Here is a 19,026-nt window from a genome sequence, read left to right on the forward strand (position 1 = left end):
CCATGGACGACCAATGGCAATATCCCTGAGGAAAATGTGGCCTCAAGGATTGTAATGATTGCAGGATATGCATAGAATGGATTTGTTGAAAAGGCTTTAGAAACTCTCAAGCAAACACAAGTAGGTGTAAAGCCTAATTCAACAATCTTTGCCGGCATCCTACCTGCCCATGATAAAATCAGAACCTCGGAACAGGGTATGCACATGCATCAGAGCATAATAGAAGTTGAATTCTTGTCAAATACTACAGCTGGAAATGCTTTACCATTATGTAAAGTAGAAGTGCTGTGGTTGACATTTATGCAAAATGTGGAAGCACAAAGCATGTGAAGTTTTTGCTAGAATGAATCAAAGAGATGACATTTCATGATATGTACTAATCACAAGAGTTGCAGAAAATGGATTAGTTGAGAAGGCTTTACATGCATTCAAACAAATGCATCTGGCAGGTATAAAGTCAAATTCTTTGACAGTGTCTTCCCTGCCTGTGCCAAAATGGGAGCTTTGGAATAGGGTATCAGCAATCATCAAATCATAATGTAGGAAGGTTTTTGTCAGATATCATAGCCAGAAAAGCTGTAGTAGACATGCATGCAAGATGTGGAATCATAGACAAAGCAGCTGAATTGTTTGACAGTGTCCCTTTTGTCATCAGCCTGTGCACATAATAAATTTTTTAAGGAAGCTCACAAAATCTTTGAATCGATGAGGTACTCTGGAAAACATCAATACATTTTCAGCTCAAAAACCCTAGAATCCCAACAACTGAGTGGTATCCCCATTGCAAGGTCCATAATGGTCCCTGTATTACGACCATCACCGATATCTTCCACCATGAGGTTACAGAACTGAATGCAGTTCGGTTCAGTTTCATACAAAATAGACATTTGCTGGCAGATTCATAGACAAATCAATGCCAACAGAAAGAAAGGCATTGGATGCATTTGAAACATTTCTTGCATTTACATAAATGCTTAGGCTTCTGCAGTCGTATTAAGCTGAATCAACAATATCAGAGGCATGCTTGAGCAAGACATTGTGAGGGTCAAGAGAAGCACAAGTGAATGACCTTATCAAATTTGCATCTATTCCAACATGATTATCACCTGGATCATCTGCACCAGTATTCTTTCTATATCAAACTCCACAGCACCTATATCGCTACTGTTCCTGCCGTCTATTGACTGATTAACAGGACTCAGAATATCACCATAGCTATTCTCGGGTGGGCTAGACTTTGACTTGGCTAAAATGAAGGCCAACACTTCACCCCCTGCACCAATGCTCTTTCTGTATCAAACTCCAGAGCAACTACATCAATGCTGTTAGAGCCATCTGTTGACTGATTAAAGAGACTCAGATGTTCCCCACAGCTATTCTCTGGTGAGCTGGTCTTTGAGTCGGCTATAATGAAGACCAATCCTTCGCCCCCTGAAGCAGTCTCATTAATATCCCCAATGATTAGGACTACTTTCTGTACCAAATGGATTCCCAGCATGAGATAAAGGTTCAACTGTTAACAGCATCAGTAAGTTGTTCAGGAGTGTCAGGCAAAGATGCCAATCTTCTGTACAAGCGGAAGCTCACAGGGAAAGCCTATCTGCTAACAATGTAGATTCCGAAAAGAAACTGAGCTCAGCAGCTCCTCTCTTCACTGAAAAAACTGAAGCTGCCTTTCAACCTGCCCAGCACCTTCACCAGATAGGTAGCTTCAACAAATTTCTGTAACAGATACCCTATATTATGCTTTCAATGATACTTCTAATGGCACTTAAAATCACATACCCCCACCTTTCTTCATGAAACTCAATCCTATAGCAATTCTGTTCACATGAATCCAATATGGGATCTCTTATCTAATACCATTCTAGAAATAGGTGTACATGATTGTGATGCTTCCGAATATTTATGAAGGGAGTCCACAAATAGCTATTTCTAAAACCTGCAATGATAAATTCAATCCTGCAAAGCATTCCTTTCTTATCTGGTGCTGAACCCAATCAAAATCACTCATCTGAAGCTTTTCCTGTGAGTTTTGAGCAATCTGAGATGCAACAATCTTGAGTACTACCAAAAAAAGTCACTTTACCAGGCAAGCTGAAGAACTGCAAATTCAGATATATTTTTCTTCCTTTCTAGATTCTTGTATGGATGGTGGTGAGTTCCATGATGACACAAACATCATATAGATTTCTACAAGAAAAACAACTTGAACACATACAGAGTTGCAAATTTATCATGATAACTAAGTATAGTTAATGCTTAAGAATTTCGCATGGATGAGATTTCTGCTAATGCACTTTAGTTAAGGAAAAAGAATGAAACAATGAATGCAGAGACAAACTCTAGACAGATTCTTTAAGTCTTTTGTTTACTGAATTGTTTTTTATTTCCCTGACTACTTTGATTACAGTGCTTATCATTTATTATTAAGACATTCATCTGTTACAAAATGATGCAGTTGCACTTGTTTGGAAGTCTCTAAAACCTACTTTACAAATCTAATGTCTGCAAATCCTACAGTTGTGGAAACATTTCTTTGAGGCATTCTATCATACAGTTACGTGCCTATCTATACTTCCACATTTGCAAATATATCCTGCATGGCATTACTGATAGCTTTAATTTGCAGGTTTTTTAAACGTTTGAATAAAATCCATTTTGTACATAGCCTGCAGTTATGGATTTTTACAAGACCTCTTTTCATTGAGGCATTTGTTACACAATTGACCAGCCTTGACTATGCTTCCATATTTTGCATACATGTATACAGTTGCAAATACAACATGTGATAAATTTCTTTGATGCTTTGATGCCTGCGCATACCTGTTCGAAAGTTGCATTCTGGTAAAGACAAAAAGTGATTGTTGAAGAAGTTTGTAGCCAAGGAAGGTGTTTTTCGTAAGTTACCATATTCGGTCATCCAGCCCCAAAAACAGTAGTCGATTTGCTGGTAATTCGAATGCGGTTTGTATTCGATTCAAAATCGTTATTTCCTGCTACATTCAGAGCACAGTCAGTGAAAGGGACCCTGGTCAAATTTGGCATCTTCTGCAGCGAATATTAACTGGTCAATGCACGCCCAAAACGAATTCCAGGAAATTTCAGCGAATTTCAAATGTTTGTCGTTTGTAATTTTGTGAACTTTATTAAATTATTTTAATAGTTTTAACTTTTTAAGGTTTTTAACCTATTCACATCCTGCTTTTATTGGACTCACGCAGGCTTTCTTCTATTGACGATGCAAAGGTTTTTTTTGGGACAAGCACGGACATCGGGTTTTATTGGACAGGCATGCACATTGGGTTTTCCCTCCACTCACAGGCACGCAGGAATATCTGTGTATGGGACTCAACAGGGAGCATTGTCTTCTTCCTCTTCTGTGATTCCTCTCTATGCAAATCAAAGGAATCATAGTTCGTGAGGATAGTAGGGTAAACTTCCATACAATATTATTTTCTCTCAACTATAGTCTTGAAACTTTCATGATAATAAGATGATGAAACTTATGCAATAAAATAAAGGTATGATAATACTCATGGCCCAGACAAGTATCCATGGCAAAAAATATTTTCAGACTCAGAAATGTTTACTATGTCAACCCTTTGGCAAATGGTAAACTCTCCTTTTAACTTACTGTTTACAGTATTACTATTATATTATTTATAAACTGATACTCCCCAATATTTTTTGTCCCGCAAATGTATTTACGATAAAATTTTACAATTATATTGTATTTCAATAAAGTTATAAACTGATAATATTTACTATTTACCAGTAAACTGTGTTAAAGTGTTTCAATAAATACTTGCAAATACTTGTAAGTTGTAACTTATAAATACTGTGTACTGTGTTCTGTGTTCTTTGTAGATTTCAATTTTAAAGAATGACTACTAGTGGTTGTGGCACCGGAAACCCCCACTTCAAAATTGATTGATACTCCCCATTATGGAAATACGTGGAAATAGTTTGTCCAATGCCAGGTGGAGGAGGTTGTGTATGGATTTGCAGCCATTGCAAAGATGAATCAAATAGTTTCTATAGTAGAGTGAAAGCACATTTGTGCTTTATCCCTCAGAAAGGCATTAAATTTTGTACAAGGAAGCCGAGAGTAAACAGAAAGCTACCTAAAACCCTCCTTCCAAATCACATTGTGAACGAATACATTCAAGAAAAAAAGCAAGCAGATGAAGCTGCTGGAAGGGCAAGTGCTGCTCATCCATTGCAAAGTGGTAGGCTTTCAAAAAAATGGAAAATCTCATCTATGTCTTCAACTTTTGTTACCAATGAACCATAGGCTGAGGGTCATCCATTCTTACGTACTCCTCAACAACAACTTGTAAGTAAGAAAGCAATGGAACAATTGGAAGCATCATTTCAAAATGAAGCTAGAGACATTGCCGATCAAGCCATAGCGAGATGTGTATATGCAAATGGACTATCATTTAATGTTGTTCGCTCACCATATTGGCAATACATGATGAAAGCAGTTAATGAGGCTCCAAGTGGGTTCAAGGGCCCTAGATATGAGAAGATACGCACCACTTTACTTGATGATGAGGTGGCCCGTGTAGAGGCTGCCATGCTGCCCATCAAGGATTCATGGACCGAAACAAGTGTCACAATAGTATCAGATAGATGGAAAGATTCGAAGAACCGTCCTCTGGTGAATGTTGTTGCAGTGTCTACAAGAGGTGCAATGTTTTTGAGAGTTGTGGATTGTGAAGGTCAGGTAAAGAACGGTCCTTTCATTGCAAACATTCTCATCCAAGCCATTAAGCAAGTTGGCTCTCAGAATGTTGTTCAAGTAGAAACCGACAATGCAAAGAATTCTAGAGTTGTCGGCTTATTGATTGAGGAGCGATACAAACACATTTTTTTGGACACCTTGTGCTATGCACTCACTCAACCTAATACTGCAAAAAATTGGCACTAAAGTTGAGTGGATTAAAAAATTGTATGAAGAGGCATAAGATATCCAAATGTTTGTCACAAACCACAATATGACACAACCCATATTTAGACAATTCTCGAAATTGGAGCTATTGAAGTTAAGTAAGTTCAATTGTTTAAAATTTAAACATGTTCAGAAATCTAGTTGCATTAGTTTGGTAAACTTTTTATGTTTTTTAATTTAAATAGATTAGTTGATTTTTAATTTTTAATCTACTATTGTTTTGATCTTAAAATAGGTTTCTAAGACCCACTTCGCCTCCAACACTATTGTTTTGAGACGCTTTATCAAAGTGAAAGAGACATTGTCTAGAATGGCAACCAATGGTAATTGGAGTGTATGGAGGCAATTTAATAGCGAAAGGGCAGCTATCATTAAGGAAAGGATATTACAAGACTCTTGGTGGGATAGTGTTGAATACCTTCTTAAGTTCACTGAGCCTATATTGAGCATGATCCGATACACTAACATGGATAGGCCTTGCCTGAGTGAGGTATATGATGGCATTGACTCCATGATTGAAGATATTGGAGCCATCATAAATGAGAACGAGCAAGACCCTGATGAAAAGTTCTTCAGGGAGCTAAAAGTAATCATGGAAGATAGATGGAATAAAATGACTACCCCTTTGCATCTACTTGCCATTGCATTGACCCCCAAGTTCTATAGCCAAGATGTCTTCAAAGGAAACAACACTAGAGTTGCTTCATACAGAGATCCTGAAGTTTCTGAAGGGTACAAGGCAGCCCTCCGAAGACTCTTTCCAAAGCAGCTACGATCAGCAATGAGGTCTGAATTTATGAGTATTGCGAGCACCAATGATTGTGGTCTTGACGCTCTTGAAGACAAGAACAATGTTGATGCTCATAAATGGTAGTACTTCCATGGACAAAAGCACCAACTCTTGCACCCTATTGCCATCAAAATTTTACCACAGGTAAGTTCTTTAATCTTAAGATTCTAATATGTAATTTCTTGTTCATAAATATTCAGAACTCTTCACTCTATAATTTCAAATTTATAAATCTTGATAGGTTGCTAGTCATCATCATCTGAGAGAAATTGGAGCACATACTCTTTTATCCACTCAATAAAACGCAACCGACTAAACTCCAAGAAGGCAGAGAACTTGGTCTTTGTGCATTCCAACTTGAGGGTCACAACTCACAAAGAGAACACCTACAAAAAAGGGGAGACAAAACAATGGGATGTTGATCCAAAGTCTACAGAGTTGGAAGCCCAATTTGATGCACTAGCAATTGATGATAGTGAACATAATGATGAGATACATAGTGATGTTACTTACCTTCCCTAAACTGGACTTAATTAGCTTTTACTTTCTTCCAATCTTACTCACCTTCCTTTATCCCCTTCTCTAGCGTACACATGTCTATTTCCACATTATCTCCTCAAGTCTTGTCAACCATTCCAATATGCCTAGAGATAAAAGCACAAACAGCCAACATGTTTATCATTTTGGGCGTCCAAAGAATGAAAATAACAAACAATCCGCTGTTTGCTTATTTTTGGACCTCCAAAAGAGAAATTTAAAAATGTGATGAGTATGCAGCATAACCAGGTTAGAATATCCCTGACTTACGCAATGATAGGGTTTGATTTAACAGACCAAATATTCAACTGCAAGGACAAATAAGGAAGATGAAATTGTTGAAGATGTTAATTGCTAATAGCAAGCTTGGATTCTAGCAAATCAATTTGGAAATTATATATTGCCTTTCAATGTTAAATGTTACTTTGGGCTGGGCCCAAGTTTGATTCACTCTATGTAAATTGTATTTATAAGTACATATATATCTGGGCCAACTTGAATAACGAGTTGCATGGGCAGACTTGACCAAAGAGTTAAACACCTCATATATATTAAAGCTCAACCTCAAGTAAAACATATTCATTTTGGACATTCGATCTGATCATTTGAGAAGTGTGATTTGAAGGCATTGGCAAGAAGTGTGAATTGTGGGCAGCAAGAAGACAAGTCACCATTCTACTATGACAGAGGAAGGAAGGTTGCTTGCATGGCCTAAGAAATCCAACATTGAATCAGCTTGGGTAATCGGCACCAGGTTCGAAAGCCTTATCCATTCATCATGCGAGTCCAATGATTTGTGGCAAAGAAGTCTTGGACATCTTCATTTACAAGCTTTCCCTATTCTTGAAAAAATGATCAAAGCTATGCCTAAACTCAATCATGAATATGTTGATGTGTGCAAAGGTTGTGCAAACATTAAAAGTTCATTTCATAAAAGTGAGTCTAGGTTAAATGGAAAACGAGCTCTTGTGCATTCAGATTTATGTGGTCCAATGCCCATTGCATCCTCTAGCATTACTCTAGAAAGACATGGATTTATTTCTTAAAATCAAACGAATCTGATGAAGTCTTATGTAGATTTTAAGGGTTCAAATCATTAGCTGAAAATCTATCTTGGAAAAGAATTAAGGTTCTTAGATCTAACAATGGAGGTGAGTACACCTCTAATAGCTTTCATGATTTGTGTACAGCAGCACAGATCAAGAGGGAGTTGTGTCCCGTATAACCCTCAACAAAACGGTAATGCTGAAAGGAAGAACAGGTCCCTTATTGAGGCAGAAAAGGCCATGATCCATGATCAAGATCTCCAGATGTTCCTATGGGGTGAAGCAGCTAGAACTGCAGTGTATATTCAAAACAAATGTCCACACAATGTCTTGAAACACATTACTCTGGAAGAAGCATTCACTGGGATAAAACACAACATCAGCAACTTAAGAATCTTTGGAAGCCCAGTCTACATTCACATTCCCAAGGAGAAAAGAACTAAATTAGAGCCTTCAGGTAAATAAGGTATACTTATAGGTTACAATGAAAATTCCAAAGCCTTTTGAATATGCATTCCAGGACAGAGATAGATCGGGGTAAGTAGAGATGTCGTTTTTTAAGAATGTATTACTTTAAAGAAACCTAAAGGTTCTACAATAGAAGAAGAAACTAACAATAATCAAGATAAGGATATTGATCATAATGCTAACGATAATCTAGATATGAATATTGATCATGATGTTGAGTTTCAAAGGGAGTCTACAGGTCCTTCAGAACCTTCTGATAGCAATACAAACATGGATCCCACATATGGGCCAAGAGACATTACTGTGAGCAAGAAACGACCTCTTTGGGTAAGAAACACAGCCCAGGAAGCAGAAAGATTTGCTGCTCCTAAAGACACCTCTAGGGAAAGCAGACGACCTCAGAAATTCTCCAACTACGTTGCATTAATGTGCAATCTCATCAAGACAAAACCATCTAGTGCTAGTGCAGCCCTGAACCAACAAGCATGGAAGGATGTCATCGATGAAGAATATGAATCCATAATCAAAGATGACATAAAGGAAATCCTGCCAAGACCCAAAGCTAAATCTGTCATTTCCTCTAATTTTATATTTATAATTTAGCTCTTGGCAAATGATAGCATTGGAAAAGTATAAGGCTAGATTTGTAGCTCATGGTTTTCTCAAAAGGAAGGCACAGATGACAAAGAAACATTTGCAGTTGGAGCTAGATACACTTCTATTAGATCTATTCTAGCCATTGCTGCAGCTAAAAGTTGGAAACTACATCAAATGGACCTAAAGATTGCTTTCCTCAATGGTATCATCGAGGAAGAAGTCTACATCGAGCAGCCTGGAGGGTATGAGATTCATCAAAGAGTCTTATGTATGCAGATTAAAGAAGGCCTTATATGGACTTGATCAGGCCCCTCGTGCATAGTATGAAAGAATTGACAAATGTTTGGTAAGCTTAGGGTTTTGTAAAAATGATGCCGATCCTAACCTCTATTTTAAGGTGTTTAATGATGGAATCTTAATTCTGGTCTGATATGTAGATGATTTGTTTCTAACTGGAAATAAGAAACTTATACTTAGATGCAAGAATGAATTGACTACTAAATTTGAAATGGACTTAGAACTTATGCATTACTTTCTTGATTTAGAAGTATGTCGAAATCCAAATGACATCATTATCTTAAGTCCAAGACAGTATACTATTGATATTTTGAATCGTTTTGAAATGATATTGCTAACCCCTATGGAAACCAACTTGAAAAAGTTGACTATATGTGCTATTAATTCTAATTTTGCAGATCCAACTGAGTATAGACAATTGGATCCTTGATGTACCTAGTTAACACTAGACCGGAACATATGCTATGTAATCAATGCCCTAAGTCAATTCATGGATGAACCAAGACATGTTCATCTTATTAAAGCTAAACATATTTTGAGATACCTGCGTGGCTCTATTGGCTATGGATTGAGATATATGCTCTCAACTCCATCATTACCTTGGAAGGCTTCTGTGATTCCAATTGGGCAGGCAGTGTGACTGACAAGAAGAGCACTTCTGGATTATGCTTCAATTTGGGATCCGCTATAATTACTTGGGCTAGCAGGAAACACTCCTCAATTGCAATGAGTACAGCTGAAGCAAACTATATTGCTTCAAGCATTTCTTCAAGAGAAGCAGTGTGGTTTCGAAAATTTCTCTCTAGGTTGTTTAGACAACCTCTAGGTCCTACAACTTTTCATTGTGATAATCAAAGTTGTATAAAGATGTTTGTCAATTCTATGTTTCACAAAAGATGAAAACATCTAGAAACTCGTTATCACTTTATTCAAGACATGGTACCAAGAGGCGCCATTCAGTTAAATTATATCAGCTCTAAAGAGTAGGTTGCAAATATTCTCATCAAGCCACTTACTATGGTGACATTTGAGTATTTTCGAGATAAGCTTAGAAACGTGGAGAATATGGCTCTTGTTGAGAAGGAGTCTCAACATCAATGATTCAATCTGAATATTGCCCACCTTCTACGAGCAATGCAAAGTGGTTGTGTCTTCAGCAGATTGAGATATCTATCCACCCTCTGCGGGGAATACAAGGTGGGACCACTCTCCACGTGCAATGCAAGGTAGGCCTCCTCTCTGTAGGCAATGCAAGGTAGTCTCATGATGTTCTAGAAACCCTCCTAGCTAAGAGCGAGTGTTAATTGCTAATAGCTAGATCAGATTCTAGCAAATCAATTTAGAAATTATATATTTCCTTTCAATGTTAAATGTTACTTTGGGTTGGGCCCAAGTTCAATTCACTCTCTATGTAAATTGTGTTTATAAATACATATATATCTGGGCCGACTTGAATAAAGAGTTCCATGGGTAGAATTGACCAAAGAGTTAAATTCCTCATATATATTGAATTTGAAGCTCAACCTCAAGCAAAACAAATTCATTGTGGATGTCCGATCTGATTATTTGAGATGTGCAAATTGAAGGCATTGACAAGAAGTGCAAATTGTGGAAAGCAAGAAGACAAGTCACCATTCTACTACTATGACAGTGAACTTGATCTGAACTAATACAAGTTGCCATTCTGCTATATATGACAGCAAATTTGATCTGAACTGAAGGAAGACAAATAATATTGATCAAGCATGTTTCATTGATCAAATCTGATATTCTAAAAGGTCTGTAACTTTAACTTGAAAGGCAATTATAAGAGATCTAAATTGATTGCTGGGTTTTTCCCTCCAAGAGGGAGGTTTTCCCAGGGTATTGTGTTTCTTATCATCTTCATTTAAGTTTCTACTTTCTGATCTGTTGAAGTTAATTAATCTGATCACTATAATATTGTTAAGAATATTAACCAAGATAAACCTACAGGTCTGACAGTACAGACCGTACTTCCTCTTAATAGTAATATATCTCTCCTATAGGTGCCAAGTTAGGAAGGGTTATGTCTCTTGAGGGACATACCCTTTAGAAAGGATATATAAGTAGGTTGTAAATGCAGATTATAGGACACACAATTACAGCAGTCTGGTCCTATAAGCATTTTATATACTACAATTTATATCTGAGATTCTCTATCACAATAGAAGGTTAAATATTCAGTATTGTATTTGCATTATAATAAGCACTAATTTCGTCAATATTCATACTACTTAGAAGATCATTCTCAGCATATACGATTGGATTAAAAGTCTGATTAAGAGATAAGGATTTAGCAAAAACTTTACATGGTATCAGAGCTCTGGTAATCGAACCTAGGCTTTGCTAAATTTCAATAATCAGACTTTGTACACATCAAGCAACAATCTTCCATCTTCCATGGCTTACACAATCAGACCCGAGGACAGGTTTGATGGGAAAGAGCAGATTGAAGCCTGTTAGTTCAGAATCATGATGATTTTTGAAGAGAACAATGTAAAACAATTCATTGATAGAACATCCAAACAACCCCCAATTGAACCTCACAAATTTATCTAGAGCAGAGGAAATAGAAAAGCTATTCAAATCATCTTGGATAGAGTTAAAAATGATATTGTACGTATGCTTACAAAACATCAAACTGCCTTTGATATGATGAATGCATTACGAAATGCCTATGAAGTAAACAATGCACCCAGGGTTCTTGAAATAAAAAGGCAATTGAATCACATTCAAATAAAGAAAGGAGAATCAATAAGTTCTTACTTCTTAAGAGTTGTCGGCATTAGAGATGAACTATCAAGCATAGGAACCATCATTAGTGACACAAAATTAACACTTATGGCTATAGATGGATTGCCAGATTCATGGGAGACATTCGCACAAGGAATAAGTGCTAGAGATCAGCTCCCGGACTTTAACAGACTCAAGAGTGATTGTCTTCAAGAGGAATCCAAAAAACTAAAGAAAGGAGGGAAACCAAAAGTAGAAGATGAAGAACTTCACGTTCTTAATACAAACTCCTATAAAGGCAAGAAGAAGCATTTCAAGAAGAAAACGGGAAATCAAAAGAATGGAAAGCCCAAGAAAGATCTATCTAAAATAAAGTGTTTCAAATGTGAAAAATTTGGACACTATAGATCTAATTGTCCTGAAAATTCCAAACAACAGGCAAATTGTACACGTCATTAGAGAAGAAGATACTTATGATCTTGAAAACCGTGTTTTGTATTCCTCTCTATCAAATGAAATTTCAAATAAAGCATGGGTAATTGATAGTGGATCTTCTAGAAATATAACGGGATATAAAGAAACTCTAGATTCTTTATCAGAGAAGGTTAACGATGAAGTTACCATTGGTGATAACTCAGCACACTCCGTTCAAGGAATTGGAAATTGTACTTTGAAACTAAAATCAGGAAATACTCTTCTTCTTAAAGGTGTACTCTATGTACCAAGGCTTAAAAGAAACCTAATCTCAATTACAGCACTTGAAGATGATGGCATAATGTTGCATTCGTGGATGGCAAAGTATTAACATGGGCTAAGAACTTTTCCATCAAGAAAGCAAAGTTAATTGGTCAAAGAAAGCGATATCTGTGTGAATTGAATACAGAATCTAGTGGATCCATTCAAGCCCTAGTCCACGAAGCTGAAGATTCAAATGAAATATGGCACAGAAGATTAAGGCATCTAAATTTTAAAACTTTATCAACTATGGAAAAGATGGTTACTGGATTACCCAAATTAAATAAAGACCACCTAGTGTTTGCAAAGGGTGTGCTATGGGTAAAAGCACTAGAAGTCCCTTTCATGATAGTACTAGGAAAACAAACAATGTACTAGAATTAATTCATTCAAATTTATGTGGACCTATATCTGTTCCTTCTCTTGGAGGATTCTGGTATTATATCTTGTTCATAGATGACTTCTCTAGGAAAACATGGATTTACTTTTTAAAATGCAAGGAATCAGATGAAATCCTACAAAGATTTAAAGAATTCAAAGCATTGACTGAAAAATTTTTAGGACATAAAATTAAAGCCCTTAGAAATGATAATGGAGGAGAATATACCTCAGACTTGTTTAAAAGGTTTTGTAAAGAATCAGGGATTAAGAGGGAGTACACTGTTCCTTATAACCTAGAGCAAAACGAGGTAGCAGAAAGAAAGAATAGGACAATTATAAAAGTTGCTAGGGCTATGATTTTTGACCAAAACCTAGAATATTATCTTTGGGCATAAGCCTCTTGTACTACTGTATATATTCAAAACAGAAGTCCTCACTCCTATCTTAAAGATAAAACACCTGAAGAAGTATTTACTAAAGCAAAACTTAATATAAGTCATCTTAGAATTTTTGGATGTCCTGTATATATTCATGTTCCAAAAGAAAAGAGAACCAAGTTAGAACCATCTAGGAGGAAAGGTATTTTTGTAGGGTATAGTGAAACTTCTAAAGCATATAGGATTTTCATACTTGGACAGAAAACTATTGAACTTAGCAGAGATGTAATCTTTGAAGAAGATCTTGCATTCAAAAGAGCCATAAGTTCTAATGAACCTTCTCCTTTATCTAGTTCTGAAAGAAATCGTGAATCTGGGTCCTAGAGAGAGAACTTAGAAGAAATCAAAGATGAAATTCAAAATATGAACCTTGAAGAAAATTCAAAAAAAAGAGCACTTTGGGCCATTAAAATAGTTGAAGCAGCTCAAGACTTTGCTGCACCTTCTGGAACAGTTAGAGAAAGAAAAAGACCTAAAAGATTCTCTAGTTATACAGCTAACATAAGTGATTTATCCAAAACAGAGTCAACCAATCCCTCTAATGCTAGTAAACATACAACTTGGAAAGAAGCTATGACAGAAGAATACCAATCTATCATGAAAAATGATGTTTGAAAAATTGTTCCAAGACCTAAAGGAAAATTTGTTGTTTCTTCCAAGTGGATATTTAAAATAAAATATGCTGCTGATGGTAGTATTGAGAAGTATAAAGCCAGATTTGTAGCCAGAGGATTTTCTTAGAAAGAAGGGATTGATTATGAAGAAACCTTTGCTCCTGTTGCCAGATATACCTCCGTAAGAGCAGCCTTAGCAATTGTCACATCAAAGGGATGGAAGGTACATTAGATGGATGTGAAAACAGCATTCCTAAATGGAAAGATTTCAAAAGAAGTATATCTGAAGCAACCTGAAGGATTTGAAACTCATGATCCTAACGCTTTTGTTTGCAGGCTCAAGAAAGCTCTCTATGGGCTTAAACAGGCTCCCAAGGCCTGGTACGAAAGAGTTGATATGTATCTCACCAGCTTAGGATTCTCCAAGAATGAAACTGACCCAAATTTATATTATAAAAGAGATAAAGATGATATGATAATTCTGATACTGTATGTTGATGATCTACTAATAACAGGTGATGATCATCTCATAGATCAGTGCAAGAAAGATCTAACTAGAGAATCTGAGATGAAAGATTTGGTACTCATTCATTACTTCCTAGGATTGGAAGTACAGCAAAATTCTGACAATATCATACTAAATCAAGGGAAGTATACATCAAAGATTTTAAATAAATTTGGAATGTGGAATTGCAAACCTATGTCTTCTCCAATGGAGACTAATCTACATAAACTTAAGGAAGCAGCTACAGAACCACCATCCATAGATTCTACTCTCTATAGATAGATGATTGGGTCTCTTATGTACTTAGTAAATACAACACCAAATATTTGTTATGCAATTAATGCCTTAAGTCAGTTTATGTGTGAACCAAAGGAGATTCTCCTAATCGCAATTAAACACATTACGAGACACTTACAAGGCACTCTTAATCTCGAACTCAAATATGAGAAAGTTGCTTTAGACTTACATGGATTCACTGATTCAGATTGAGATGGAAGTGTTAAAGATAGGAAAAGTACTTTAGGATGTTGTTTCAGTTTGGGATCAGCAATGATATCTTGGATATGTAGAAAGCAGTCTTCAGTAGCATGGAGTTCCACAGAAGCTGAATACATTGTAATAGCGATGGCCTCCCGAGAAGCAGTATGTCTGAGGAAGTTACTTGTGGGATTATTTGGGCAAGCTATGAATCCCACGATTATTCATTGTGATAATCAAAGTTCCATCAAGCTCTCAGTGAATCCAATTTTCCATGACAGGTTTGAGCATATTGAAATTCCTTACCATTATGTAAGAGATATGGCAGACAGGAATTCTGTAAAATTGGAATACATTTGCATTGCAGATCAGACAACAGACATACCAAACCTCTATCTAGAGTAAAGATGGAACACTTCAAGACAAGACTTGGTATGGTTGACTTGTAATCCATTTGTACTCTCTTGATTATTAATAAAATAATTTTATTTTGTCAGGCTATTGACTATTATGGGCTCCACCATTTGTATTCACTTGTATTCATTATTTTAGGAGGTGACGATCTCTGAAAATAATGAACACTTGTATAAAACATTATGAGAGGTAATGATCTCTTAGATAATGTGCTAAACAGTAGAGTTCTACTGTAAGATCTAGATGAGTTCAAGATCATATTGCAATGTTGACATTGCTCTATTCATGGGTCACAAATTGGATAAAGGAAGAATCTTAGTATTCTCCGAGTTTATCCTGTATTCTAGTAGATCTTAAAATTCAGGATCATGTTGTAATATGGAAATACCAGTTTCTATGAAATCATAACTTGGATAAATGAAGAGATTACTCTTCAAATTTGTCCTATATAATATCACTAGTGGTAGTGATTTTTCATATCATAGGTTTAGTAATATGACTTTGTATCATGTGTTCTATGATACCACATACTAAGAAGAGACAGACAGATATAGAGTATTAATTCTTGCTTATTCATCTGTATTGGTGTTGCTAGATATAATATCTCTCTGTAGGATTATCAGGGTAAGCGGGAGTGTTAAGAATATTAACCAAGATAAACCTATAGGTTTGACAGTACAGACCGTACTTCCTCTTAATAGTAATATATCTCTAATGTTCGCATTTAATGATATGTATATATATGTATATATATATATATATATATATATATATATGTATATGTATATGTATATGTATATGTATATGTATATGTATATGTATATGTATATGTGTGTGTGTGTATATATATATATCCTATAGGTGCCAAGTTAGGAAGGGTTATGTCCCTTGAGGGACATACCCTTTAGAAAGGATATATAAGTAGGTTGTAAATGCAGATTATAGGACACACAGTTACAGCAGTCTGCTCCTATAAGCATTTTATATCTGAGATTCTCTATCACAATAAAAGGTTAAATATTCAGTATTGTATCTGCATTATAATAAGCACTAATTTCATCAATATTCATACTACTTAGAAGATCATTCTTAGCATATACGACTAGATTAAAAGTCTGATTAAGAGATAAGGATTTAGCAAAAACTTTACAAATACAACAATTATTATTTATTTTTGGGCTAAATTAACAAAAGATCTCTTATATTATCAACCTCCATCACAAGAATATCTAGAATTTTCATTTCCACAAGACCTTATTTTCTACACATTTCCAATGCATATTCTTAGAGATCGGTCAAATTGTCAAATATTGTTTACACAGGGGAATTCACTTAATGGACAATATTATAATTTCATTGTCCAAGATTAAATTGTATTTTTAATTATTTAATCCTTCACTAGGTGATTGGAACCAATCTTTGATCTCATTATCATCAAATTTAAGAACTTTAATATTCTCTTGAACATTTGAACATGAAGAAATTCTTATAAGTAGCCTTATGCATGAAGAAAGGAAAGATAAGACATTTGAATTTAGTTTTAACCATCAACTCAACTAGATGTTGCAGTCTCTTGCAAAATATTCAAAACCTTGAAAATTTTATGATATTAAAAACATTTTGACAATGTGGAAATAATAGTGTTAATAAAATCAACTTTACAAGCCTTAGACAAAGAAATTAGCATAAAATAAATTTTGGCAGACTTAACCAAAATGTTCATCTACTCCTCAACAAAGTATGCTCTACTACCATTTTTCTTAGGGTTTATAAATGATTCTGCCATTGTTGGTCACCACTTATTTCTATTTAATAGAACTCAAGGCAGGAATTAGGTGTTCAGCTGCTCTTGTTTAACTATAGCCAACTCTCAACTGCAATTACAAAATCTAAACAAACAACAAAGGCTTTAACAAAAACAATTTTGAGTAAAGGGATCTTACACAAATATATGCCATATTTAGGGGGCAAAAAAGCCGCTTCAAGACACATCAGACCCAGATTTCAGCCTGGCATTATTAGCCTTGATTTTGCTCGAAGGTTCCTCGCTCTCCTTTACCCTTTCTTCTAACTTGCCACTTCTTAGCTTCTACATATCCTCACAATTTTTGTTTATTATCACAAATCCATTTGAACATAAAAAATTAAACAGCTGGCAAGTTGTTTATTATTTGAAAGATTAAAAACTTCATATAACAAACAACCTGCTGGCTGTTTATTCTTGTGCGTCCAAATCCATCCCATGAATAATTCGTGACACAAAATATAAAATCATCCAACCACATATCCAACTTGGCACTGAGAAAAAACTCAGATAAAGATGTTGAAGATCTTTCATAACATTTATTTTGTCCAGCAGTGTCAAATATCACCCTCCATTGCAGGAATCTTCAAGATTTTCATTTTCACCTTCCAGAACTTTTGCTTTCAATCTTAATCAATCTGTCAACTTATACGATCTCATTGTCCAAGATCAAATTGCAAACATAATTTACATTTAATTATTCAATTTCTTCAACGAATAATTGAAACCAATTGGATCTGTTCCCTCTTCAAACTTAAGCTTCAATATTTCTGCTTATTTCCATCAAAACCATTTCAAGTTGATGTAAATAATTTAGCTCAATATGTTGATGTTATATTTCACTTCATTGTAATCTAAATCCTTCTGCTATCCACAAACAAATGAAATGATATATAACATATGGAGGTAGAATATGCAAGGAGGGACGTGGGGAATCCAGAAATAGACAGAGTCTTATGATTTCAAGATATAGAGTATACTTCCGCTCCCAAAACAATCTGTCAACTCTATTAATGGCGAGTGGCAACTTACCCCATTCCTGAATAATTTGATGGAATCTTTTTCACGGTTCACTCTTTTCCATAAGGGCAACAATCTGATTAAGTCATCCGCCTTGTGCTCCATAATATCCCTCACTTCCTGCTGCCATTCTTCCACGGACAGATCATGCGCTCTTAGTTGATTTGAATCATGCACATAATCCCGTAGGCGTCTGAGCTTCTTCTCCAACCATGCCAAGCCCTCTTTTATGTTGAGCAGCAGTGTTACCCTATCCAATACTTGCTGGTCCACGGCAACCCTTGATCCCATCTTTTACAGAAATTACTTATGGATACAAAAACTAAAATATAATCAGAGAACTGGAGATATCTAAACATATATAACAGACGAGGTACAAATTTGATCCCTTCAGGGTTTCTAGAGTTTTTCAAGATAAAAGCAATAAAAATTAAAAACTATCCAGCAATTATTAATTTGAGGCTTTCGTTTTGGTATGGCTTCGAGGGTTTTAGTTTAGGGTTTGTCAAGTTAATCCTCTTACTAATATTTTGTTAAGATTGGTAAAAGCTTTGAAATTTAAGGGCCCGTTTGGTTGCAAGCGTAGGAATTAAGAATTAGAATAGAAAATTTGAATGAGAATGGAGAATGAAGAATAGGAATGCAAAAATGCAATCCAATCTTGTTTATCCCTTGTTTGGTTATGCAAGCTTAAATTGGAATAGGGTTAACTTGCAATCAGCGCCATTTGAAAATATTTTTGAAAATGCAATCGGCGCCATTGGAAAATCGCTAAAATATTTGAAAATATTGAAAACAAAGTTCCAACGCTCACCCCAGGTCAAAGCGGATTTGAAAATTTAATCAAATTTGAAAAAGTTAAAACGAATGCAAGAATAGCAATTCCAATTACAAGTATTTTTTGGAATGGACAAAAGCTCATTTTGGGGCTAAAATGAGAATACGTATTCCTATTCCACGCACCAAACAAAGAATACAAACCATATTCTAATTTCCTATTCCTATCCCGGTTGTATTCCAGCAACCAAACGGGCCCTAAGTGATTGTTATTAATAAGGGTCCGTTTGGTTCCTAGAAGGTGATAGGAATTGGCTTTTTCAAAACCTAGATTTGAAAATTTGTGCGTTTATTTCAAAATTTGCAAAATGGAATTAGCATATGAGACTTCCAATTTTGTCTCAAAACCAAATTTT

At 35.6% G+C, this 19,026-nt stretch overlaps 2 protein-coding genes across 3 annotated transcripts; one reads left to right on the forward strand and one right to left on the reverse strand.

Moving 5' to 3' along the window:
* Positions 1-609: 609 nt before the first annotated feature.
* Positions 610-18,300, reverse strand: LOC149530794 (uncharacterized). Of its 2 annotated transcripts, none has more exons than XM_089810150.1 (2): positions 16,953-18,300; positions 610-2,026 (listed from the first exon to the last, which is right to left on the reverse strand). In XM_089810150.1, exon 1 carries the CDS (start codon positions 18,122-18,124, stop codon positions 17,768-17,770), a length of 357 nt encoding a protein of 118 aa, XP_089666276.1. In that variant the 5' UTR covers positions 18,125-18,300; the 3' UTR covers positions 610-2,026; positions 16,953-17,767. The 2 variants fall into 2 exon arrangements, with proteins under 2 accessions (XP_089666276.1, XP_089666275.1); XM_089810149.1 differs by having other exon boundaries at positions 610-2,996.
* Positions 7,430-8,401, forward strand: LOC149530795 (uncharacterized). The gene is made up of 2 exons (XM_089808245.1): positions 7,430-7,787; positions 7,920-8,401. The coding sequence occupies exons 1-2, from the start codon at positions 7,430-7,432 to the stop codon at positions 8,399-8,401; spliced, it is 840 nt and encodes a 279-aa protein (XP_089664371.1).
* Positions 18,301-19,026: the final 726 nt, after the last annotated feature.

Source organism: Cupressus sempervirens, chromosome 11 (genome assembly GCF_028749045.1).
Source record: "Cupressus sempervirens isolate cs-2001-9-10 chromosome 11, ASM2874904v1, whole genome shotgun sequence".
NCBI lineage: Eukaryota > Viridiplantae > Streptophyta > Pinopsida > Cupressales > Cupressaceae > Cupressus > Cupressus sempervirens.